The sequence below is a fragment of the Dasypus novemcinctus genome, chromosome 9 (genome assembly GCF_030445035.2).
Source record: "Dasypus novemcinctus isolate mDasNov1 chromosome 9, mDasNov1.1.hap2, whole genome shotgun sequence".
In the NCBI taxonomy this organism is placed as follows: domain Eukaryota; kingdom Metazoa; phylum Chordata; class Mammalia; order Cingulata; family Dasypodidae; genus Dasypus; species Dasypus novemcinctus.
Genome location: NC_080681.1, coordinates 124,443,091 through 124,470,359, shown reverse-complemented (window position 1 = coordinate 124,470,359; position 27,269 = coordinate 124,443,091). Strand labels below are relative to the sequence as shown.

Genomic DNA, 27,269 nt, shown 5'->3' with positions numbered 1-27,269 from the left:
CTCAGCCTTATAAGAGAAGAGCTTCCCGGGAAACGGCCCAGAACCCAGACCCGGAGTGCCGGGAGGATGCTGGTGGTCCTGCTGTCCCTGCTCCTGGGCGCCCAGGCCCAGCATGGGTCCGAGTGGACCTACTCAGGTGAGCCCTAAAAGCGCGGAGCCTGCCATTTCACAGGACTGCAGCGCGGGCCGCTCGGGACCTGGGGCGCTTCCTGGCCTGGAGCCTGCTCACCTGGGGCTCAGGCGCGGCCTTTGCGATGTCTCGGGGTGTCTGAAGAACAGTCTAAACCTAGGCTTCAATTGAGAAAAAGAGACAATAACTCTCCCCCTTCCTAAATCCCATGCGCTTGCAGAATTTTTGCTTTAAAACCCTCTCCCGCCCTGGCACTGACGGGCTCAAGAGCCAGCTGGCTGCTTGACTGCAAAGCTGTTTGCTTTTTCGATCTGCTTCAGTGTAACTGGAAAATGAAGTTGCTAGAAAGGAGAGGAAGGGCTTGCGCGTTAGGCGTAGGGGTATAAATTGTGTCATTTTTCTTTGTTTGGGGCGCCAGCCGTGTTTTCTGGTTGTGCACCCCTGCTTGCAAGATTGAGAATAAATTCTTTACTTCTCAAAAAAAAAAAAGTTGCTAAAAAGGATCTACTGTAGCCTCCAGAGATAGCCACAGGGTTTTTGAAATTTCACAAATACAGTGTCTTCCCGAATGTCTCTCCTTGATGTGCCACGAGGCACCTGTAGGTACTTCCTGACTGCCTCCTCAGTTGCGGTCGGGGAGACTCAGCCCCTTATGTTACTAGGATCCTGACTTTTAAAATGGGAGCTTTAAACCCCTGGCATTTAGCATGGATTCTAGACCACGGGGGACCCAAAGAAAAGAAGGCCGTGTGGGTCCCTGAGCACTGAGGAGACTTCCTGCCTGCTGACCCCCTGTATTCTGTACCGGACCAGCGAGTGGGGACCCGGGAGGAGGCCCGAGGCTGCTGGTGGAGGCAGGGGGCACACGGGTGTCGGGGCCGTGCCGCACCATCCGTGCCAGCCCCAGGCACATGGGGAGGTGCCAGCGCAGGTGGGTGCTGTGTCCCGAGGTCAAGGGAGCTAGCACTGGGGAAGCTCTGACGAGTGTCAGGAAGGCCAGCTGCAGAGGGCAGGACCGGGACATGCCACCCGCCTGCCAAGCCCCTGCAGCCCCTCGGCCTTCCTGCCCCATCTGGTCCCAGAGGTCCTGGGGGCGCTCGGGGGTGAAGGAGGGGAGAGGATTCAGCAGGAAGCCTGGCCTCCCAGGCGCAGCCCAGCCTCTGAGACTCCGGGCCTCCCGGGGAGCCATTGGAGACCCCGGAGAATGTTGGGGAGCCACTGCCAAGGCCTTCAGCCATTCTTGAGAGACACTCCACCTTGGTAGGGGCAAGGCCAGGACATTTTAATCAGTGAAGGGGCCGTGCTTAAGGCCCTTGGCCTTGGTGCAGGTGTCCTGCCTCTGGGGACCGAATTCCTTAGAAACTGGTTTGTATCATTGAATAGTGAAGAGCAGAGAATAGAAAACTGACTTTTCTATTAATTGCAAACCAAGAAGCTGAGAGAGCCCCAACTACAAAGACCTTTCTGAAACCAAGCTGTGCTTTTAACACGGAGCTTCTCCCTAAAGGGAAAAAGAGAGCTTGGACCCCCCCCAACTACAAATCGGTGAAACCATGACCCTCGGCTGTTAGGGGGCCAAGCCACCCTAAAAACAACTTGCCGTCATCCCTCTTTCCCCTGTGATTATTCATCAGCTTTAAAAAGATACACTTCCTGACTTTGGTGTTTTTTGACTAATCATGCTATGGCCTCTTTGAGTCTAACGCTTCATTAGCTGGCATAGGGGTAGCTGACGCCCACTGGTCTTTACCACACTGGGAATTCCTAAAAGGGGTTGGAGCAAGAAAACAGACGAGAAGGGTGCTGTGGATTGGGGGCAGAGCGGGCTTGGAAAGGAAGTCTGTACTTTTCAGCGGAATCGAGGGAAAGCCCCCCAAAAGCAACATGCTAATAATTCCATGCCCAAGGACTGAAAATACCTAACGGGGGGAAAGCTACGTGTTTAAGACTCTCTTTGCTGCCAAAGTACCAAGCCCTGTTGCCAGGGCTAGTGGTCACGCCCTGAGAGGGGGGACTCGGGCCAGGGCCCCCAGACACTGGGGTCCTAGAGTTGCTCTAAAAGCCCCTTCGGCCTCTGCTTCCCGGAAGGGCACCCCGTGGGTCTCCCACGCGGCAGGCCCCAGCCCAGGCAGCCCCGGAACGCGACCCTCCTGGCTCTTTCCTGACTCAGAGGGGGCGCTGGACGAAGAGCACTGGGCCGCCCACTACCCGGCCTGCGGCGGGAAGAGGCAGTCGCCCATCAACCTGCAGAGGAGGAAGGTGCGGTACGACCCCGCCTTGCCCGAGCTGGACCTGAGCGGCTTCCAGGAGCAGGAGGGCGCCTTCCCCATGGTCAACAATGGCCACACAGGTAAAGCGGCCGCGAGGCCTCGGCAGCCCCTCGGGTCAGCAGGGGCAGGCAGGTGACAGTCGCCTGGGCCGGCGGGAACGGAGGCCAGCGGGCAGCCTTGGGGTGGCCTCTTCCATGTCTCATCGTGTCTGTCAGACTCGATTCCCTGCTGGCTCCTGCTCTCCCCCTGGTCCCCTCCTGGTGCTCATGCTCTGCCCTGGTCAGCAGGAAGTTCGAACGCGGGTGGGCAGGGCTGCTGGGATTGCAGTGACCGACCGTCCCCATCGGGGACAGCTGCTGAAGCCACCCCTTCCGCGTGGGCTGTTTCTTGTCTGATTTTCTGAATTCAGATTGCATCTGATTAGCTCAGGGTGCCGACAGGTAGGCCCGGCATTTACCAGACTTTAAAAAGAAACCTGTTTCGGTTCCCTCCTAGATGGGGGGCAGGTCCGGAAAGGCTGGGTCTTGTGCACCCCTGTTTCAGAAGCCCCCTCTGGTCGACTGCAAAATCAGTGCAGAAATTTGCAGAATGTCCCCTGGTTTTCCACGTGGGCTCTTCTCCTTAAAGCCTCACGAGGGCCCCACGGGGGAGGCATTTTTCAGGCAAGGGCCTAAGTGACACACTTAAGGTCACAGCCTCCAGTGGCTGAGCAGGACCGGCTATGGATCCTTTCCCCGGGCGGCGCTCTCCCACTCTGGCCCATAAAATCGAGGTCACGGGACTCCGTTTTCCCATGTGCATAACCTAGAAAATAAAACCGATTGTCCTCCGTGGGGCTGTTGAAGGTGGCGCTGGGGGAATGGAATCGCACCTGAAAAAGTGGGGCGGACCTCAGGCACCAGTGCTCTGGGCCACGGAGATCCACAGATAATTAACGAAGCTCCCATTTTTATCGTTCGCGTGGAGGGGCTGTTTCCAAAGTGACTCTCTGAAGCTTCGGGCAGGTCCCTGCTTCCCTTCCCTCCTTACCCTTGGTGGGCAGGGGCTGGGACAAAAGGGCTGAAGGCAGCAGTAAAGGCAGCCACAAGCCCAGGTAATGCCACCTGGTCAGCAGCAAACCACTGACACCTGCCATGTGCCTGCTGTGCACCTGCTGAGTGCCTGCTGAGCACCTACTGAGCGCCTGCTGTGTGCAGGGCTTTGTACTGAGGGTCTGGAAGAGCGAAACTGTAAAGGAAGAGCCCACCTTCCTCCCACAAGGCTGGAGTGAAGCCCCACCCACGTAGAGCATCTCAAACATATTAAAATGTTTGAATTTACTACGTTCATTCATTTTTATGATGTGTATTTTGAAAGATTTTTTATGATTTAGCTTTTGAAATTATTTGATCGTACTTTTTACAATTGGCTGTAGGTTTTCAGCTGATTATAAATAGACAACTAATTCATAAATTTTCAGGTTTAATGAAAATCTGATGACTACTAAGTTGCTTAATAATTAATAAAGTTGCCAGGATGTAACATTTGTTAATTTTGATTTTGCAATGCTTCTTTTATTTCTTGGAACTAATATATATATATAAGCTATATATATATAAAATTATGTATATATATACATAAATATATATACATAAAAACTATATATATATAAAATTATATAACTATATATATAAAATTATGGTAGCATATACATATAACAAAATTTACCATTTTAACCATTTTTTATTAAAAAATTTTGAAGTACATTCAAACTTACAGGACAGTTACAAAAATAATACAGACCCCATACAAGAGCTCCAACATACCCCTACCCCTCAGATACCCAGTTCCATCAATTTTTTAAACATTTGCCACATTTGCCATATCATTCTGTCCCAGCTATCTGTCTGTCTGCCTATTTATCAATCCATTTTCTGACCACTTGAGCATAGGTTGTACACATCATGCTCCTTGATCACTTAGTTCTGCCATGTACATTTCCTAAGAACAAGGATATTCCCTTTTGTAACCACTTTAAGTGCAGTTATCAAGTTCAAGAAACTCAACATTGATATAAAGCTTATATTCTATATTACAATTTCTCTTGTGTCCCAATAATGTCCCTTTGAGACTTTTCTCCCTTCCAGGATCATGTATTGCATTTTATTGTCACTCTCTCTTTAGTTTATCTTCCTTTCTTCCTTTTTTTTTTTTTTTTTCCAATTGCGGAAACGTATATGTAACATAAACTTCTCCATTTTAACCCCTCCCAAGCACACTATTAAGTGGGATTAATCACGCTCACAATGTTGCAGTACCCTCATTACCATCTATTACTAGAACGTTCCCTTCACCCCAAACAAAAACCCTGCACTCATTCTGCCTTAACCTCCATTGCCCTTCCCCCCTCCCCTGGTAATCTGTACTTTACTTTCTGTCTCTATGAGTTTGCATATTCTCTGATGTTTTCTTTGTGGTTACCATGGGGCTTAAATTTAACATCTTTAATCTATAACAATCTCATCTGCTTTGGTAGAAACCTAACTTCAATAAACCAAGTTCCTATACCCTTTTGTCCCCCACCTTTATGTAGTTCTTGTCACAAATTGCATGTTTATACTTTATGTGTAAAAACCATTGATTTATCATTACATTTTACATACTTACCTTTCTGAACCCATAGGAAGTAAAAAGTGGAGCTATAAAAAGGCAGTAGCACTTACCCATGCCATTATCTTTACCAGAGGTCTTTATTTTTTCAAGTGACTCCAGTAAATTGTCTACTGTCCTTTCCTTTCAGCCTGCAGAATTCCCTCTGGAATTTCTCATGGGCCCGTCTAATGGCGATGAGCTCCCTTAGCTTGTGTTTATCTGGGAATGTCTTTATTCCTCCCTTATTTCTGAAAGTCAGCTTTGTTGCTATAGAATTCTATATATTTGCCAGATAGAATTCTTGGTTGGCAATTTTTTGCTTTCAGCACTTTAACTATGTCATCCCACTGCCTCTTGCCTCTGTGGTTTCCAGTGAGAAATCAGCTCTAAATCTTATTGAAGCTGCCTTGTATGTGACATATTCCTTCTTTCTTGTGGTTTTCAGAATTCTCTCTTTATCTTTGGCATTTGAGAGTATGACTATAATATGACATGGCCTGGGTCTATTTAGTTTTATACTGTTTGGAATTCATTGAGCACCTTGGATTATATATTCATGTCTTTCATTAAATTTGGAAGTTTTCAGCTATTATTTGAATATTCTCTCTACCCCTTTCTCTCTTTCTTCTCCTTATGGGACCCCGCAAGGTATATGTTGGTAGGTTTGATGGTGTCCCACAGATTCTTCAGGCTCTGTTCATTTTTCTTCATTATTTCCTCAATCTGCTCCTTAAACTGAATGATTTCACTTGCCTTGTCTTTAAGGTCACTGATTGTTTCTTCTACCATCCCCAATCTGCTGTTGAACCCCTCTAGGGAAGTTTTAATTTCTGTTACTGTGGTCTTCAGCTCCTTTTATTTCATTTTCATAATTTCCATCTCTTTATTGGCATTCTTGTGTTCATCTGTCCTTTTCCTGATTTCCTTTAGCTCTTTGTCAATGTTTTCCTTTAGCTCTTTAAGCATATTTAGGATCATATCTTAAAAGTATTCATCTGGTATGTTCCAGGTCTGGTCCTCCTCATTGATGGTTTCCAATGCTTTAATCTTTTTTTTTTTAAAGATTTATTTTTTATTTATTTATCTCACCTTCTTTCCACACTCCCCTCCCCCATTGTCTGCTCTCTGTGTTCACTCGCTGTTTGTTCTGTGTCTGCTTGCATTCTTGTCAGCAGCACCAGGAATCTGTATCTCTTTTTTTTTTTTTTTTAAGATTTATTTGTATTTATTTATTTAATTCCCCTCCCCTTCCCCGGTTGTCTGTTTTCTGTGTCTTTTTGCTGCGTCTTGTTTCTTTGTCCGCTTCTGTTGTCGTCAGCGGCACGGGAAGTGTGGGCGGCGCCATTCCTCGGCAGGCTGCTCCCTCCTTTGCGCTGGGCGGCTCTCCTTATGGGTGCACTCCTTGCGCGTGGGGCTCCCCTATGCGGGGGACACCCGTGTAGCACGGCACTCCTTGTGTGTATCAGCACTGCGCATGGGCCAGCTCCACACGGGTCAAGGAGGCCCGGGGCTTGAACCGCGGACCTCCCATGTGGTAGACGGACGCCCTAACCACTGGGCCAAAGTCCGTTTCCCTGTATCTCTTTTTGTTGCATTATCTTGCTGCGTTGGCTCTCCATGTGTGCAGTGCCACTCCTGGGTAGGCTGCGTTTTTTTTTGCATGGGGCAGCTCTCCTTGTGGGGCTTCCCTATGCGGGGGAGACCCCTGTGTGGCACAGCACTCCTTGCATGCATCAGCACTGTGCATGGGCCAGCTCACCCCATGGGGCAGGAGGCTCTGGGTTTGAACCCTGGACCCAGGGTAGGCAGATGCTCTATCAGTTGAGCCAAATCTGCTTCTCCAATGCTTTAATCTTCTCCTCTAGCCTGGGCCATAACTTCCCATTTTTTTGCATGTTTTGTGATCTTTTGTTGAAACCTGGACATTTTGCTATTTTGATGTGATATCACTGGGATTTAGACTCTGAGATGTCTGTTCCTTAAAGTTATATCCAGCTAGTGTTTTGACAGACTTTCCTTGAATGCCAGGAGCTAACAAAGAGAAGAAGAAGGAAAAAAATAAAAAAGAAAACACCTTGTTCCAGCCCTCTCCTTCAGGGCTTGTCCAAACAGTCAGTTCCCTGAGTAGCTCCAGGCCAATGCGCAGGGCCATCCCTGATCCTTTCTGCTTCCGCAGCTTCTCTTTGGGCATGTGCGTGTGGCCCTAGGAATCCCCCATCTACACAGTTCCGGATGTCCCTCGTCCTCTTGGTTCTGGGCATTGCACTTTATGTCCTACAGCCAGCAGTCCTTTGCCCCTGGCAGCCTCTTTTTTAAAAAATTTTTAATATTTTAAATTTGTTAAATTATTTATTTATTTCTCTCCCCTTACCCCCCACCCCCACCCCGGTTGTCTGCTCTCTCTGTCCATTTGCTGCGTGTTCTTCTGTGACTGCTTCTATCCTTATCAGCAGCACAGGGAATCTGTTTCTTTTTGTTGCGTCATCTTGTTGTGTCAGCTCTCCGTGTATGTGCGGCGCCATTCCTGGGGAGGCTGCACTTTCTTTCACGCTGGTGGCTCTCCTTACAGGGTGCACTCCTTGCGCGTGGGGTTCCCCTATGCGTGGCACAGCACTCCTTGCGCACATCAGCACTGCTCATGCGCCAGCTCCACACATGTCAAGGAGGCCTGGGGTTTGAACCGCGGACTTTCCATGTGGTAGGCAGACGCCCTATCCATTGGGCCAAGTCCGTTTCCCCCCGGCAGCCTCTTGACTGCTCTCCCATAGGGTGCTGTGGGAGGCTCCGTGAGCTGCCTTCTCCATACAGGACCAGTTCTGGGCCAACAAGTCACTCAGGCCACCCCCAGACAGACTGGGTCAGACATACAAGCTCCCAGCGCGTGCGTGAGGTTTACTCTGCTACCTTGGGTACTGAGACCCAGGATCCACGTGAGGTCATGGGCTGGCTGAGAGCCGGTGAGGAGTCAGGGAGGGGCCAGCCAGGGTGTCATGAGATCCTGCCACTTTTAAGTTGCCTTTTTCTCTATTGTGTGCTCCTCCTGTCACTGAAGTCCTTTAGCTGTTGTCTGGAGCTCTGAGAAAGATGTCTCTGCCAGTTCTTGCTGGTTGTTCAAAGCTCCTGTGGGGAGATGAAGGCCTGAAGCATCTCACGCTGCCATCTTGATCAGTGCAGGCCCGTGTTAGCCATTTATAAGTATATGAGCCAATGGCATTAATTACTTTTCTCACAGTTTCAGAGGCTCCAGAAAAGCTTCAAAGCCCGAGACACTGAGCTTGTAGTGTTGAGTGGGGAACCCATCTCTGTTCTTTTTTTTTTTAAAGATTTATTTATTTTATTTATTTCTCTCCCACCTCCCACCCCCCGTTGTCTTCTGTGTCCATTCACTGTGTGTTCTTCTGTGTCTGCCTGCATTCTTGTCAGTGGCACCAGGAATCTGTATTTCTTTTTCCTGCATCATCTTGCTGCGTCAGCTCTCCGTGTGTGTGGCGCCATTCCTGGGCAGGCTGTGCTTTTTTCATGCGTGTGGGGCTCCCCTTGATGACTCTACATAGGGAAACTTGCTAATGGGACAGAGGCTGCCTGTCCCTTTCCAAGTCCCAAATTATATCCTCATTGATATTTTTTTTGATTCACTCTTGCGTGTCACTCTCCATTTTCTTTTTGGCCTCGCTCATTCCAAAAGATACAGATTTCCCCGAGACCTGAGCTAGTATGGGGAGCAGGTACAGGAGTCGGATCTGAGCGGCTTCCCTGGCCTGTCTGGCAGAAGGAAGCTGGAAGAATGATCAATTTTCCCACTGGCAAGAGCCTAATGTTCCATCATCCATCGATAATCACAGCCAGATTAAATCCAAAGCAAAAAATTCTGTGTGTTCACTGTATTGCAACAGAATTTGGTCTCCTTTCTTCTGAGGGCAAATTAAGTCATGTCATGGCCAAGTGGGAGAAGCCCAAGTGGGGAGTTTAAACCCTTGCTCTCCGCCCTGCTCTGCTCCCGACAGATGCACTGTGTGACACTGAGTAAGTCTTTCCACTTGCCTGGGCCATGTAAACTTCCCTGTTCATAAAATAAAGGTGTTGGCCGCCAGTGGGTACGCTTCCTTCCATCCAAGAAGAGCTGGCTGTCAGTTGGGATAGTTCTAGAAGGCTACATGGGCCATGAGTTTTAACCTGGTCACGAAGAGGACAGCGGCTTTAGGTGGCCTTCTAAGCCATACCAACTCTGGGTAGTCAAGTTAATTGGAAAGGCCAGTCCCAGTAGGTGTGGCCCACTCTTCCTACACCTTGAGCCAATTCCAAACTTGGCCGGGGTGGGGAGGGGCATTCCAAGTTTCCACATCCATTGGTATTATTTGGTCAGGGCCTCCCCATTCCCTAGGGCCAACCAGCTGGGACCTGCCACTCCGTGGTCCTGCCTTGACCTTCTGGTTCTGGGCGGGACGGCGTGTGCCCTGGGAAAGGCTCCTCTTCCAGCCCTTCTTACTCAGCACCTGGTCCTGACCTCACCTTGCACCTGCGTGTCCACCACCTCCTCCTCTTGGGTGACCCTGCTCGTGGCATTTGAAGCCCAGGGAATGGGCAGGTGGGAGGTGACTTCCTGACCTGGAGGACCTCACCCAGCCCTGCACCCTGTCCTCTCTCCAGTGCAGATCCAGTTGCCTGGCACCATGCGCATGACGGTCCCCGATGGCACAGAGTACATCGCAGAGCAGATGCACTTCCACTGGGGCGGCGCATCCTCAGACACCAGGGGCTCTGAGCACACCATCGATGGCAAGAGATTCGCCAGCGAGGTATGGCGACCACCCTGCCGGCTCCTCTTTCTTTCAAGTCCCAGAGTCACTTTTTTCATTCGAACAGCCACGGAGACTGTTTGCAATGATGATGGCCAAGTAGCCCTGAGGGCGAGTTTATTTTTCATTCATTCAACCGCTCTTGAAGGGTCACTTATGTGCCAGGAGCACAGGCAGGGCCCTTGCCTTCCTGGAACTCACAGCTGTGCAGGAGCTAACAGCGCCCAGGGTGAGATAAGTCGCCTTCATTTCGGCTAGATTTCTATGTGCTAGGTTTTCCGGGTGCCCTCTTTTGCCCGGATCCATCCTTAGGATGACCACTGGTTTAGGGAGGCCTCCTGGGTTAGAGGGGCTTCACATTTGAGGTTTGCTTTTGGGACAGAGATCTTGGGACTGTACAGAGGACATCACCACTTGGCAGAGCCTCACTTCAAGAGCTGATAGATGGCTCTGTGCCAGGCCGAGGTGGAGCTGCCCACGAGGGGATCCCGGCCCCCACAGAGCTCTGAGCCAGTGAGCAATGCATGGTCAGGACTTCTGCCTGCAAGGGGACGCTGCTCCCAGGGGACTTTCCCTGAGTTGCCCTCTCCTCCCTCCTGTCATAGCTGCCTGCCTGTCCATGACTCCCTCTGCGTTTCTCCATCTCCTGCTCAGACGGTGCCTGGTCTCACCTCACTCTGGTTACAGTTTCTTCTGATCAGTTATCATTCATTCATTCATTCATTCATCTATCTATCTATCTATCTATCTCTCTATCTATCTATCTATATCTATCTATCTATCTATCTATCTATCTATCTATATCTATATGTATGCATGTATATATTTTATTTTATTCTATTTTGCGGGCTCTATTTTTATTTTATTTTATTTATTTTATTTTACGGTGTCTCTTGCTGTGAGGTCCTGCTTTCTCTGCCAGGCCGTGAGAGTCCTTGGGGTATGGCTGCCCAGTGGGCGAGGAGGGCCACGGTTTCTGCTCTTAGGACCATGCCTTAGTTTCCGGCAGCTGCTGTGACAAAGTGCTACCAACAGGTGGCGTAAACCATCTGAGATGTGTTCAGGTGGCCAGGAGGCCAAATCCCAGGTGGGCAGGGCCGTGCTCTCTCTGAAGCCTCGGGGGGAGGGTCTTCCCTGTGCCTCCTGGGGTTCTGGGGGAGGCTGGCAAACCTCAAGGGTCTCTGCCTCTGTCGTGATGTGGCCTTCTCATCTGTCTGTCTGGGTTCTCATTTCTTGGGACACTGGAGTTAGGGCCAGTCCTAAATCAGGATGATTAGCTCTTGATATCTTTAACTAAATACATCTTCAAAACCCTATTTCCAAATAAGGTCCCATTCTGAGGTTCCAGGTGGACACAAATTTTGGGGGACACTGTGACCCCTCTGCAGACCAGACACCAGCCAACTGGAAACCCTCACCCCTCTGCTTCTGGTCCTTTCTGACCAGGGACTGGAGAGTCCCTACCCCACCCCCAGCCCCTCTCCAGGCCCTTCACAGTCAGGAGGACTGTGCAGACCCCCACCCTGGGCCCTCGATCAAGCAGGCGGTTGCGGGGTCTCTCACACAAATCCACGCGTGGCCTCCACAAAGGGCCAAGGTCTCCGGGGAGCAAGCACTAAATCCGCTCCTGACCCCAGCTCTTGCCCGACCTCCAGAGGAACAGATGCCCAGGCCCCCTTCCTCGACCCCCAGAGACCTCAGCAGCCCCCATGGCTTTCTCTGATCCCTGCAGGCTCCACCAGCTTGTCTGCCTGGGAGGCGAAATGCCACTTCCACCCCAGGATCCCACTCGTGCTCTTTCCATGTGTGAGAAGTTCTAGATGCAGAACCCAGCTGGAGGGGGAGGGGAGCAGGAAGTGGTTTGTGTGCCTCGGGGGAAGCCTCCCTGGCGTTCAAGCCGGCTCCTGACCTACCCTCTCTTGCCCTCACAGCTTCACCTTGTGCACTACAATTCTAAATACAGGAACTACGAGAAGGCCAAAAACGCCCCAGACGGTCTGGCGGTCCTGGCAGCTCTCTTTGAGGTAAGTAGGCATACGCGCCTACCTTTGAAGTGATAGATTCATGTCTTAGAACATGGCATGGAGTCCAGGTGAAGAGTCTTCTTCATCCCTCTTGAGCTCATGATTTTTGTAATGCTGACCCCATTTCCAGACCTTGTTCAGGATGGGGCTTGCTCTGTGTTATCCCCCTTGGGGGCCTTGGGAGATTGGGCCAGATGGCTTAAAAGAGCTGGAATCCCAAAGGGGCTGACCGGATGGACACACCTGGCCTGAAGGGCAAGGGGCAGCCATAGCCCGACAGACAAACGCCAGACCTCTGCATTTCTAAGAAGTTCTGGAGGGCAGGACTAAAAATCTGATCCTCCCACAAAAAAAGTGTTAGTGCAATTGTCCAAAACAACCACCTCAGCACTCTGGAAATGCACCAAAGGCAAACGACAAATTGAAAATTATTGGTGAAAACTCGCTTGCATTTTGAGTAAGAACGGGAGGGTGCTCTGTGGCCTTGTTTCCTGGGCTGACTTATCCCCGTGCCCCGGTTTGGTCAGGAAGGTGGTTTCACTGGGGCAGAGCTGGTCGTGAAACCAGCAGCTTCCTTGCCAGAGGTGGCTGACTTGATTTGGGATGAGAGCTAAAACCCACACGGAGAGGCACTGTCAAGGAAAGTAGCAGACTTGACAGTAAAGACAGAAACAAACAGGGAACACTTGCGGCTCTGCTAGGCTGAGGTTGTGCTCCTAGTTGAGCTGAGTGGCAGAATAGTCTGAAACTTAACAGGGGAATCCTGGAAATGAGCGAACAACAGAAGGACTGTGTCAGCTTCCAGGAGGGCTGGGGAGAAGCAGAAGCTGGGGCAGAGCTGAGGATCAGCTGACGCTGAATGTGCTACTCGTCCCACATCAGGGGAGGAGGGACAGCTCATGGATTCAAGGGGTTGAGCACAATATCTCTCCAAATTGTTGGCTGACCACGTGGTTGTGCTGCCCCTACGTGACCTCTAGGAAGCCAGGCTGAAAAAGCAAAATAAGCCACTCACTTGGTCATTCTAATGTGGCATATGCATACAACGGGATGTTTCTCAGCTGAAAAAGGAATGAAGTTCTGATATGTGCTACAATGTGGATGAATTTTGAAGACATCATATTGTGTGAAATAAGCCAGATACAAAAGGAGAGATAGTGGATGTTTCCACTTACATGAAATAACCAGAACATGCAAAGTCATAGAGACAGAAAGTAGATTACAGGGAAGCGGATGTGGCTCAACAGATAGAGCATCTGCCTACCATATAGGAGGTCCAAGGCCTCCTAGCTCATGCGGTGAGCTGGCCCACGCTCAGTGCTGCTGCATGCAAGGAGTGCTAGCCCACGCAGGGGTGCCCCCACATAAAGGTGCCTCCCACGCAAGGAGAGGCCTCTCTGCAAGGAGAGCCACCCCACGCGAAACCGTAGCCTGCTCAGGAGTGGTGCCACACACAGAGAACTGATGCAGCAAGATGACGCAACAAAGAGACTCAGATCCCCAGTGCCGCCTGATGAGAATGCAAGCGGACACAGAGAGCAGACAATGGGGGGTGGGGATGGACAGAAATAAATTAATTAAAAAAAAAACAGAAAAGAAAGTAGATTACAGGTTACCAGGGCGAAAACAAAGAGGAAGTGGGGGAATTAGTGTTTAATTAGAATTTCTGTTTGGGGTGATGGAAAACTTTTGGTAATGGATGGTGATGATGATATAACAACATTGTGAATGTAATTAATGACTCTGAATTGTTTACTTGGAAGTGGTTGAGATGGGAAATTTTATGTTGTATATAAGTTACCCAATTTTGAAAGGGACACTATAGAGACAATGATAATTAAATGCAATACATGATCCTGGACTTGATCAAATAATGAACCAGAAAATGCCCAAAAAGACATTTTTGTGACAATTGAAAAAAATGGACTATAGACTGTGTATTAGTCAGCCAAATGGGTGCTGATGCAAAATACCAGAACTCTGTTGGCTTTTATAAAGAGTGTTGGTTTGGGGGAGAAGCTTACATTTACCAGGCCATATAGCTCAAGTTACTTCCCTCCCTAAAGTCTGTTGCTACATGTTGGAGCAAGATGGCTGCCGACATTCAGCCTTCCTCTTCCTCTCAGGGCTCCATGGTCCCATCTTCTTCCAATATCAGCTGTAGGCTGGGATAAGTCTCATCTCTCTTCCGGGGCTTGTTTCTCTCCAGTCTCAGCTGCTCTGTTCTCTCCAAAAGGTCAGCTGTAGACTCTCAGACTCTCAAGTCTTTGTCTCTCTCCTTGGGGCTTGATTCTCTCCAGGTCCAGCTCTCTCCCATGCGTTGACCTCCCAGGCTCCAGCTCAAAACTCCCATCTCCCTTCTCTGCTGTGGTTTCCCTTGGTGTGCAGGGACTCAATGTCCTACTGGCGTGGCCCAACCAAAGCCTTTACTCATAATTTAATCAAGTAAAAGTGAAACATCTGAATCCAATGTAATCTAATATGCCCAGAGGAACAAACCAGTTTACAAACTTAATCCAGTACTTATTTTAGGAATTCATAAACAATACCAAACTGCTACAGACCGTATGCTTTATATCAATGTTAAATTTCTTGAGATTGATATTTGTACTTTTGTACTTATAAAACATACATAAGTTTTATGTTCTATATGAAATACACATGAAAGTATTAAATGGTAAAGGAGAATGATGTATGAAAGCTACTCTCAACTGTTTAGAAGCTAGGTTAGGTAGATAGATAGATAGCTGATAGAATGATACAACAAATATGGCAAGATGTTAAAAGTTGGTAAATCTGGGTAGAAGGTACATTGGAGGTCTCTGTATTATCTTTGTGTTATGTTGGCAACTTTCCTATTTGGAAATTATTTCAAAATAAAAAGTTTAACAAAAAAGAGAGCATATTATGATCAGTGAGGGCTTTTGCAAATTTCTAGAAACTTCTAATCCATCTTATGAATTATGTGTTAAGATATTCACCGTTTGAAAAGTAAAAACTTTCATAGAAATCAATTAGCCGAAAAATATTTTTCCACATAAACGATGGTGAATAGATTGTATTTCTATCAACCCTAAAATATAATATACATATTCATAATAAAATCGTGGTCTTGATTTAAAAAACAAACTGAGCAGACACATCAGTAGTTGTAAAATGCTGGGGTCTCACATCCTGCAGATTAATTCCAGATAGGCTATTAAACAAATAGACAAACAAAAAACCCTCAGGAAAAAAATATCAGAATCCAGAGTGGCTGCCATACATTATCTAAAATGCCCAGTTTTTAACAACCAAAATTTAGGACATGCAAAGAGCTAGAGAAATGTGTTACCAGACAGTAAGTTGAATCCACCAAAAGAAACGAAGAGTGCCAGAAATAGTAACTATAAAAGGGTATATAAATACAATGTTCTCTTCTCTTGATTTCTTAAAAAAAACCTAAGATTTTAAAAGAACAATTATAACACTTATTTTTGGGTTTATAACATACGGAGATGTAAGATATATGGCAAAAACAGAAGAAAAGGCGGGGGGAGAAATAGAGCCAGAGTGGAGTAAAGTTCCTGTATTTCACTGGAATTAAATTACCGTTAACTTGACTTAGAGTGTGATCAGCAGTATATTGTAATTCCTAGAAAGCCACTCAGAAAATAACTAAAAATGGTTAAGGGTACATTAAATGGATTTGTTTAATGCACAAAAAAGGCAGAACCAAGGAACAAAATGACACGAGTCCGAAGGAAAACAAACAGCAGAAGGGCAGTCAGAAAGCCAAGGCAGCCGGAATTTACTCCCGGGGGAAGGGGACGGGGCAGCACCACTCATGGCAAAGAACAGTAGAAAACAGGTGTGTTCCACCCCAAGCAACGTTTCTGGCTTGCTGGACGTGAACACTTACATGAATTAAAACCAAGAATGCTGGGCAGAAGGGGCCGCCTGGCCTTGGGCGCCCGCTCCCTTCCGCGGGGTCAGAAGTCCTCGGGCCGAGAAGGGAGCCCAGGGGACCGGCCGCCCTCGTCGCGGCGTCTGGCTGGGGCTGACCCAGCTCCAGACAAGGCCCTGGAAGCTGCCAGGCGGCTTCAGAGACGCTCCCTCCGCGGGCCTGAGGGGCAGGCAGCTGGCGGCCGAGGCTGACCGCTGTGCCCGCATGCCCGCGCGTGCTGCCCCGGCCACCGCGGCTCTGCCCCCTCGGCCCGCGGGGTCAGCAGACAGAGCCCGGGTCCCTCGGCCACTGACGCTCCCCACTCTGCGTTTCTCCTACAGGGACAGGATCAAGTTGAAAACGTTTTTTACAGAGACTTCATTTCCCATTTGGGCAGGGTCAAGTATCCAGGTAAGGCAGGCTCAACAGGTGCTGCGGGAGGGGGGAGGAATGAGGGGTGAAGGGCGAAGCAGATGCGGGGGAGGGTGCGGGGAGGGTGCTCTGGTGGGGCGAGGTGGCCGCGAAGCTCCGACGGAAGCACAGCCCTCCCTGCGCATCTCTGGTCCAGCCCTTGCTGCTGTTGGCCCAGCTGGCGAGAACCTTCCAGAGCCTGCTCGTTGACTCCACCCCCAGCATCTCGCGATGGCGGCTTCTGGGTGGCCCGGGTTCTTCTAAGGAGGGGCTTCTTCCGTGAACGATGCTCACCCCTGGCCCAGCGGCGATGGCCGCCTCCTGTTAGAGCCAGCCTGGGCGCTGGACAGCGACGTCCTCCTTGGCTGCCCACCGAGAGGACTCCTAAAACTGGAGCCCCTCCCATGCCACCTGGGCGAGCGGGTCCCCGGAGCTGGTCTCCACGTCTCCTCTGCCTCCAGAAGCGAGGGTCTCGTCAGAGCCGTTGACCTCGTGATCCCTAAGAACCACCTGGGCGCCGAGGTCTCCACTGGGAGCGTCCAGCCCCTGGGCCTGCCCCAGCCTCCCGCTCCCGACCTCAGGGTGGCCGTCCCTCTGCCGGCTTGATTCCACAGTGCAGCCTTAGCACACTCCTACCAAAGCCCCGGTGCTGCCCTCCAGCCCGCCACCTGGCAACGCCCCAGACCAACCCTGGGCCACGCCTTTAGCCGGATCACCTGAAACCTGCTGAAGGGAGAAACTTACTCGTCCGTCCGGCTTTCTTTTTATTCCTAGCCACAAACATGAGCGGGTATTTGACCCGGCCTGGAAATCTTACCGCATCCCTCTGGGCGTCTGCTTTGCCCCGCTTCAGGATTCTTTCACCCCATTTCTCTCCTGAAGCCCCCGGCCCTGGTGCCCGTTCCTCCTCTGGATGTGCCCGTTCCTGCGATGCCCCTGTGCCCGCCCACTGCAAGGGCACAGACAGCCTTCCCTGGCCTCACCCCGTCTTCTGAGCCCCTGCCTGCCACGCCTGGGCCAGACCCTGTCTTCCTGCCCACTTGCACCAGCCCTCCGTCCTCCAGGCCGTTGCCCCTCTCTTACCCAGTCCCTCCCCCACAGCCTTCTTTTCGGACTCTTCATGGGAACACCCTTTCAGCACTCAGCTGTGCTTCAAGTCCACCCATCTCAAGACACAAACAAGCCAAGGCCTCTCCAGACCCCACCCTGCACCCAGCTCTCCCCTCCCCTTCTGTTCTCTTGAAACAGTCTAATAGTCCTGCTCACTGTTCTCGCCCCACCCTGCCTTCATCTGCCCCTACAGCCCCCCAGCCTGCGGATGGTGCCCCTGCTGCTGGGCCCCTGAGCCACTGTCCCCTGTTCTCTTCTTTTTTATTTTTTATTTTATTTTTTAAAATTTCTTTCCCCTTCCCCCCTCCCCCACCCCAGTTGTCTGTTCTCTGTGTCTATTTGCTGCGTCTTCTTCTTTTTGTCTGCTTCTGTTGTTGTCAGCAGCATGAGCATCTGTGCCTCTTTGTTGTTGCGTCATCTTGCTGCGTCACCTCTCTGTGTGTGCGGCACCATTCCTGGGCAGGCTGAACTTCTTTTACGCTGGGCGGCTCTCCTTTCAGGGCGCACTCCTTGTGCGTGGGGCTCCCCTACGCGGGGGACACCCCTGCATGACATGGCACTCCTTACGCACATCAGCACTGCGCTTGCATCAGCTCCACACAGGTCAAGGAGGCCTGGGGTTTGAACCATGGGCCTCCCATGTGGTAGACGGACGCCCTATCCACTGGGCCAAGTCTGCTTCCCATCTCTTCTTTTTTTTAGATTTATTTATTTTTTATTTATTTCTCTCCCCTTCCCTCTCCCCCCCCAGTTGTCTGCTCTCTGTGTCCAATCACTGTGTGTTCTTCTGTGACTGCTTCTATTCTTGTCAGCAGCACTGGGAATCTGTGTTTCTTTTTGTTGCGTCATCTTGCTGTGTCAGCTCTCCATGTGTGCGGCGCCATTCCTGGGCAGGCTGCGCTTTTTGGTTGCACTGGGTGGCTCTCCTTATGGGGCACACTCCTTACACGTGGGGCTCCCCTACACGGGGGATACCCCTGCATGGCCAGGTCCCCACACAAGTCAGAAGACCCTGGGTTTGAACCCTGGACCTCCCATGTGGTAGGCGGATGCTCTATCCATTGAGCCAAATTTGCTTCCCATTCCCTCTTCCCTTAAATGACCCTGTAACCACTCTCCATTGTATGACAGCTCTCCCCTGCCCTGCCCTCCTAGCTCTGCTCACTCAGTCTCTTTCTTTGGGTCTTGCTCTAACGGTGCATGGCTCCACGACAGTCCTCCCTCAGCTACTTCACTCAGTCCCATGGCCTGAATTGCCATCTTTAGGCCATGGACTCCAAAATTCTCTTTCTCCTCCATCTGCCTAGTGACGGCCGCAGGCAGGCCAGGTAAGTCAAGTGGGCGCAGGAACAATCTGGCTTGTTTACTCCCCGACACACTGGCAGGAGAAACCACAGGCCTGCGGAACCGGGTTTCCCAAGTCCACTGACTTCTGCGGTGCTATTTCTATGAACTGACTCTGCAGTCTGAGAAATTTGGCGGCTGATCAACATGGCCCCCTCTGGAGCCCGGATTCTTCCATTCAGCTCCTCGCTCGATGTTGCCCTGGGGACCCAAGGCTTAGCACAGCCAGGGCACAACCGTGCCCCCACCCTTCTCTGCCAATCCCCAGCCTGATTCTCTCTGCCATCTCCTTACACCCCTCCTTTGGGGTGCCCTCTCCTTACACCCTTTGCCTGGGGAGTGCCCTCTCCCTGCATCCCACCTAGGGAGTGCCCTCTCCTTACACCCTTTGCCTGTGGGTGCCCTATCCCAACGTTCCACCATCAGCTGAGCTTAGTTCCCAAGGGGCGTGGCAGGAAGAGCTCTGGTCGATGCACCCAGACCCTGGCTTTTTTTTTTTTTATCCACCCCCCCTTGCAGCTTTTTTTGGCTTGCTGTCTGCTCTCTGTGTCCGTTTGCTGCGTGTTCTTCTGGGTCTGCTTGTCTCCCTTTTCGTTGTGTCACCGTGCTGATTTGGCACTCCGCGGCGCTCCTGGCTTGGTCCTTATGCTGTTTTCTAATCTCCATCCACCCCCTCCTAAATGTCCCTGATCCAAGGACTTCTGCCCTTCTTTTGAGGGTGCCTGCCCAGAAGCCTCTGGGGCCATTCTTCCTTCCGGTCATTTGTCGTAACCGGTGTCCTCTGCCCAACACTAGCGATGGTGGTGAGGGCGTTCCTCTTGGGAGCACCTCCCTAGGTTCAGTGCCAGTCGCTTTTCAAGCATTTCCCCATTTGCCCTCATCGCCGTCCTCATTACCCTCCATTTTACAGGGAAGGAAACAGCCTGAGTGTAGTGAGTGCCAGCCAAGACCCCGCCGGCAGGAGGAGGCATCTGAGCGGTTTATCTCCCCGAGTCTCTGCTCTTGACCTCTTCAAGGAGGCAGGAGAGCAGGGACGTGTTTCCCAACGATCAGCTTCTGGGTTCTTCTGCTTAAATTGGGAGACTCAGCGCAGTGAGGGCTGAGCCCGAGCTCCCTCCCTAGAGGCAGCCGCAGCCCCTAATATGCATTTAATTCCTGATCCCTCCATTAGAACAAAACACGACTCTGCATAGCCTTGACATTCAGGACATGCTGCCTAAGAACCTCCAGCACTACTACAGCTACGAGGGGTCACTCACCACGCCTCCCTGTACCGAGAACGTCCTCTGGTTTATCCTGGCCGAGACCGTCAAGCTCTCTAAGAAGCAGGTAATGAACGGCACCGCTCTACCAGCCTCCCCCTTCACCAAATGGCTAATGAGAGGGATCCCCAAAAGCTCACCTGATGCCAACACCTGGGGCTCCTGTGGCATTTGTCATCTCATCTACAGGGCTACTTGTCCCTCACTTATAATGTGGTGTGATCTTACTAGTGCTGGGGCAGAAATGGGGAAACTGAGGCATTAGGGAATCCAAAGAGCTTATAGTTGATGCAGCAAAAATACTGGAGCCTGATCCAAATCACAGGGAAAGAGTTGCATAGTGAAGGCAAATGTCTACTGAGTGCTGCTGTCGTTGGACACTGTTCTAGGCGCTTGATGTAAAAAACCTCCTTCCTTGTGGAGCTTACGTGCTATCTTCTTAAATGGCTTCGTGCAGGAAGATAATGTCAAACTTACCCTTCGAGAGAACAGCTGTCAGTCGTCTTTTGTCCCTCAGGACAGCATTAACACCTGATAAATGTTTGTCAAATTGAATACATGGACAAATGTTACTGAGGTTGCAAAGCAACACTGGCATTTCCTTCCGGGTGATGTTCCGCCTCAGAAACAAACATTTGTTATTTTTTATTGCTTCTAAACTTCTCATTACACTACTCCAGGGAAGCGGTAGAAAGATTCCTACTTGAGGACACCCCCCCGACGATATCAACAAAAAAAACGTTGCCAACTAGAAGGAACCAAATTGTATCTTTTCCTGTAGACTCCATGTCTGAATATAAGAAAACCCTGTGCTCTCTCCTTTCACAGAGTATTTAACTTGAAAGCAGGAAATTGTTTTGATATAATAAGACAAAACTCACTCAGATTAACACACACACAGAAATATTTACTGATTCCCTACTGAGGTATACGGCATGTACTTTCCATGCATCATCTCATTTAACCTCACAAAAGTCTGGAGTTGTGGGTGTTAATTTTCACTTCCCAGAGATACTCACAAGATAAACAACCATGGTTGAAAATAAATGGATGGCAAAATCTAGCAAGACACATAAATATATGAATTTAGAGATGACATTGGTAATATCAACAAAGTAGACTTCAAAGTGTTAAAAAGGACAAAGGAATATTTTATTTTCTTCCAAGAAATTAAAACAATCATGTATATTTACATACCAAATAACCCAGTAGAAAAATTAAGATTTTAAAAAGTGTTCAATATACAAGACTTGACAACACTTCAATAACCCTAAGAGGTTCCTGACGGGGGAGCTCTGTTGCATTCCCTAATGGAACAGCAACAATCCTCCAAGTGCAATGGCTAAGACCAATAAGGAAGGATGGTCCAACAGTGAGTTCTTGATGCTAATGACTATGCTTGTGGGCCTGTGGGCCTGAAATAAGAACTAGGCCTAGAGCTGCAGGGTGCCTAAGAGTTACCTCCTCAGGGCCTCCATGTTGCTCAAAGGTGACCAGTCTCAAAGCCAAACTCAGCATGTAAATGCATTGCCTTCCCCCCAGCGGGGACATGACTCCCAGGGATGAGCCTCCCTGGCACCGAGGGATTACTACAAAGTACCAGCTGATGATGTAACTGGAGAACGACCTTGAATAAAAGGGTCAACTCAGACCAGCAGAATATCTCAGCCTACATGTAATATCAGGAGTTAAAAATGCTTTTTGACCCTGATTAAAAGGGGGAAATGGAAAGGACAAATGAGTTTATATGGCTATGAGTCTCCAAAAAAAGAGCCAGGAGGTCGTCAGAGGGTTTGCCCTTACACACACCTCAGCAGAGTACCAGAGACAGCTAAAGTAGATACAACCCAGGTATTGGTTCTTCTGAGGGTGACAGAGACCCACAGGTTTTATGGTCATGGCAGATGGACTTCAGTCCCATTTCAGTTGGCCCTACTTTGGAGGGCCCTACTTTGGAGTTTGTGGTTCTGAGTGTGATGGAGTTGGACTCAGGTGTGATCTTTGTTCACAAGCCTCTCCTGTCACTTTTACCAGACCTGTGGTTGGCGCTGGGGTTTAGTGTACATTCAGGGGACCTGAATCTCTGGACTCTCCATGTGATAGCCAGGCCCTGAGCCTCAACAGACTTGCAACTCCTACCCTCTGGTTTATTGGACTTACCCCAGCCAGCTAAGAGGGAGGTGAAGAAGGTCAACCACCACACCAGGGAGCCAAGAGTGCCTACAACTGCAAACAGGAGAATTGCATCCATTGTCCAAGTGGAGTCGAGGCACCCTCTCGATAGAGGGATGGAGTGGACATAGCCATCCCAGGGTCCACAGAATGGAGGAATAGAGTATAGATTAGAGTGTACTTACTGATACTCTATTCTGGAACTAATGAGATTAGTAATGGAAGTAAATGTAGCACTGAGATGGAGAAAGTGGCCATGGTAGCTGCTGAGGATGGGAATGGGAAGAAGAGATGTGTTGTGGGGGCATTTTCAAGACTTGGAGGTGTCCTGGGTGGTACTGCAAGGACAGTTACTGGACATTGTATGTCCTCCCATGGCCCACTGGGTGGACTGGGGGAGAGTGTAAAGTGTAATGTGGACCATTGACCATGTGGTGCAGCAGTGCTCAGAGATGTACTTACCAAGGGCAATGAATGTCCCATGATGATGGAAAAAAAAAATAACCCTAGGAGACTAACATGCTTCACCCTCAGAATTTTTCAGATAAGAAGACAAAGCAATTTAAGAATAAAAATGACTTTAATAGCATAAGTAACAAGTTTGATTTAATAGATACATCTAGAATTTCATACCCAACAGAGTATATCCATTTTTTTGTAAATGCCCATGCAATGGGTAAAAAAAAATTATCCAAGTAATATGCTACCAGAGAACTGCAATAAATTAAAAAAATAGAAATGCTATTGGCCACATTCTCATTACACTGCAAAGTAACTAGAAGTTAACATTGAAAGTATTACAATAACAACAACAACTACCTACTTGGGAATTTATAAACATTTTCCTAAATAACTCTCGGATGAAAGGGGAACTCAAAGTTAACATGGAAAACAGTACTGAGTTTTTTTACTGGCAATAGAATAGATATCCTGATAGTTGCTGTTGTGTTAAAAACAAAACAAAACACTAAACTAAGCATAAAGATTTTTAAGTGTATCAGTGAACTCATTAATTAATACTGTATGATGTCCCAGGTGTGATCCCTGGTACCTCCTAAAAACAAACAAAACCCAACTTTCATTGGGGAACAAGTATAATTCAGAGGTTGAGTGCCTGCTTCCCATGTATGAGGTCCTGGGTTCAAACCCAGGTACCTCCTAAAAAAAAAGAAAGAATGACAATTCTTTTTGACAATATGGGAGTGGAATCTCATATTGTCAAAATGAAAATGAATTACCAACCTAGAATTGTACATGCAGCAAAAAATCTTTTAGAAATGTAGACAAAATAGTTATTTTCAGAGCACAAAAATTGAGCTTTGTGCTTGATATATTTCCCTTATCTCCCTTCTACTATTGACCAAATACTAATAGAAGAGTTTAAAAGAGATTGTTTATAAATACTGTTAGAAGAATGAAAGGATGGGTGAGTTTTAGAATAATTCCTGGCACATAGCACTCAGAATTTCCTCTGGGCTTAAGGTCTCACAATTGCTTTCCCAGGATTATATGAATCCAAGCTCCAGTCCAGCTGCTTAAGTGAGCTCTTTTAAATTACATAGTGCTTCTTCCTCTCCCTTATTCACTTCATGTTGCCTGCAGATTTGGGAGCTAGAGAACTCTGTGTTGGATCACCAGAACAAGACCCTCCAAAATGATTACCGTAAGACCCAGCCCCTGAACCACAGGGTGGTGAAAGCCAACTTCATGTACCGTCATAATCAGCGTGAGTGAGATCAACTCCTGTTTATTTTTGCAATTTGTTGACTCCTTGTTTTCCTCCCTGCTCTGGGTGGACCCTCTTTTCTAATAATAGTAAAGGGAGGAGACCTAAGTAGCAGGAGGCTAAGACACCGGCCAACCCATATTGGGTTTGCGCCCTTACCTGGGTCAGGTAGAGATGCCAGTGAGTTGAACAGAGGAGACATGAAGATAGATGACTACCTGGTTTATTACCTACCTAATAGTGGCCAGAGACAGTAGGAAAAGCAAGATGTTAGCAGCATCCAGAAGCTTTCATAAGGTTGTAGGCTCAAGTTAACCTTGTTAAACCCAACTCAAATTATTCCCTCACATCTTTTATTTTGATTTATATTACAAGCTGATTCACAGCTCCTCTTAGATATTCCCTTAAAGTTGGTGCATCAGAGTTCTCCAGAGAAACAGATCCAACAGGGTATGTGTATGTATGTGTGTGCATGTGTGTGTGTGTGTGTGTGTGTATTACAAGGCATTGGTGAATTGGGGCACATGATTCTGAGAGCTAGTAAGCTTGAATTCTGTAGGCCAGGCTGCAGGCTGGAAATTCCAGTAAAGTGATGTTAAAGACTTGAGTCTGAAATTCCTCTGATCTCTGGAACCCTCAGTTCTTGCTGTTAAGGCATCCAACTGATTGGATAAGGTCAACTGATTGTAGATGCTAATCCCATCTATGAAATCCTCCATAGTAACAAAAAGGCCAGTATTTGACTAAACAACTGGATGCCATAACCTATCCAAGTTGACACATAAATTGAACCATCACAGTGGGGTTAACTAGACCACATAATATTTACTACATTTGCTTGAGGATCAGGCCTCAGACACCAGGGCACTGTGGGCATGAGCAGTACAACCTCCATTGGACCATTCACTCCATTGGGTCAGATTCTACCTGTTCTTGTTTTACCCTATTTCTGTGGTTACAAGAATGTCAATATTCTGCAGTCTTCCCATTTTCAGTCTGTCTGTTTCTCCCTGAAGTTGTGGTGCATTCTACATATCCTCTGAATTCATTGTCTTTATGAACGATTTTCATGAACTATTCCTGATACTTTTACATCTTCTAATACAATAGAATATGTCTCCAATATGTCCACTCAATACTATTCCACCTTTACATGTATCTTTCAAAACTTTAACATCTCCCACCCCCAAAAAGGCCCTTTTGTGATATTCTCTCTCTCTTTCCTTCCTGGTTCATTTATTGTTTTCTCTTTATAGGTTTGTTCTTCCAAAATGATACTAACAGAGGAAAAATGACACCAGCTAAAATGATAACTTCTCCATACTATGCTATGTAAAATATTAACAACAACAATCCCTTTTCCAAAGGGTGAGATCCTCTAGGACAGTTCCAGTTGTTAACAGGCTAACTAAAGGAAGCTTGGACACACTGATCTTTCTCCTTATACTAAGTTTTACCATCTCTCCTTTCTTTCTTTAATTATAATTTTACTTTTTCCTTGCAACAGGAACTGACAAACAGTTTTCTATATGCCACATCGCAAGTGATCTTTCCAAAGGAGGCTCACTCTGATTTACCCTCAAAAGGGAGCTCAGATGTTCTAGATATTTCTCCTTTAAGACCAAAATGTTCCATGTTGCTATGTGCATATATGTCCACTGTGCCTTTCCTCCTGAAACCTGTTTAGGATTATTACTTCAGCTCTCGGTAGACAATAAGAGGGCTTCTCTCCAGTGCTCAACCAAGGGATCTAATCTATGGCCTCCATTTGCTAATAAAAACAAGGAGAATAGGGTATCATCTTGCTTCACCTTCCCTCCAGATGAGAGCTCCATGTAATAGCGAATGGCTCAGCCAGCCTAGTTACATGACCAATGTGGTATCTCATAGTTCTATAGACTTCCATCCCACATGGATTAATATGGTCAATTTATTAGTGAGGAATTAATGAATAACTGAGAAACCAAGGTCAGTTACAAATCCAAGATAGTGGCCAAATACATACCTCTGACAATTTTTTATTGTAAAAAAATTATCCCAATTATTTTTATTATAAAAAATTATTATTGTGGTTAATAGTACACATACAAAAATGCTCCTCTCTTACAAGGTGTTAAGAATATGGAGATTAATGGGGAAATATAACTAATATAACATATAGACTATAGTTAACAGTAATATTCTAATATTTTTACAGCAATGGCAAAGAAGGTACTATATCAATGCAAAGGGTCAATAATGGGGGGTATAAGAAGATATGGAATTTTTCCTTTTGGAGTAATGAAAACATTCTGAAGTGGTCTGAGCTGATGACTGCACAACTCTGTGATGAAATGGAGAGCTACTGAGTGTATACTTTGGATGCACTGAACAAGGCAGGGGACCATATAACACAGTGAACCCCATAGTGGATGATGGACTGTGGTTAACAATATACAAATATGAGAACATTATCTCATCAACTATAACACATATACAATACTAATACATGGTGTTAATAGGATGGTTTGTAGGAAAAATACACCAAAAATAAGCTATGGACTATACATAGCAGTAATATTATGATGATGTTCTTTCATCATTTATAGCAAATGTGTCACAACACTGTAAGGTGTTGGTAGTGGAGTGATGTATGACAATCCTGTGTCATATGCATGATTGTTTTGTTAACTTACAACTTCTCAAATAAAAAAAGAAATTTAAAAAATTCCACTTTTACATGTATCTTTCAAAGAGACATGCTCTTTAGGTAAGGACCACTGAACACCACAAAAGGAACCATAGAGGAGAACCATATCCGTCATGTAGCTTCTTGGATTCTGGCAGCCCACAACCCAAATTCAGACATAGTGGAGATATTAGCTCCAATGGGATGGGGACATAGAGGGCATTCTAGGAATCAAAGCCACTCCCTTAAATACATGTGGGGAATGGCGTCTGGCTTTCCTGCAGTCTCTGTTTATGTGAGGACCATCAAGGTTTTTATCTTTACCTACTAATGACTCTTCTTTTTATAGGATGTAATTTAGACTCTGAGCTCCAACTTCAACCAAACAAGATCAATGATAACCACTTGATTAAAAAAATCCAACAGAAGAAAGCTACGAGAAAAGGAGTATCCAAAAAAAGAAAGCTAAGAGGAAACGGCAAGCTTAACCAGCTGGAAGGATGAGCTGTTGCAGGAATCTGTGCCTTCCGCTCAGAGAAACCCAGAGGTTTCTAAATTTCTGATTAGAACCGTGGAAACCATCATGGTGGAATAGAAGTGAGATGGTTTAAATGTATGTGAGATGGAATTTGAGTTAGACAACATCAGTGGGAATGGATTGGAATGGAAATTTAACAAAAATGGATACCAAACGGTCTTCCTCTGAAATCATTCACCTTGATCTGCTTAGATGCAAATCAGCTGACCTTCCCTTTAGCATCTAGAAGTAATAAAATAATTTTAGAACATGGTCATTAAAA

At 47.7% G+C, this 27,269-nt stretch overlaps 1 protein-coding gene across 1 annotated transcript; it reads left to right on the top strand.

The window, feature by feature from the left end:
• CA6 (carbonic anhydrase 6) lies at positions 1 to 27,269 on the top strand. The gene is made up of 8 exons (XM_004449177.5): positions 1 to 136; positions 2,301 to 2,480; positions 9,679 to 9,827; positions 11,759 to 11,851; positions 16,118 to 16,187; positions 19,813 to 19,970; positions 23,678 to 23,801; positions 26,819 to 27,269. Exons 1-8 carry the CDS (start codon positions 67 to 69, stop codon positions 26,971 to 26,973), a joined length of 999 nt encoding a protein of 332 aa, XP_004449234.2. The 5' UTR covers positions 1 to 66; the 3' UTR covers positions 26,974 to 27,269.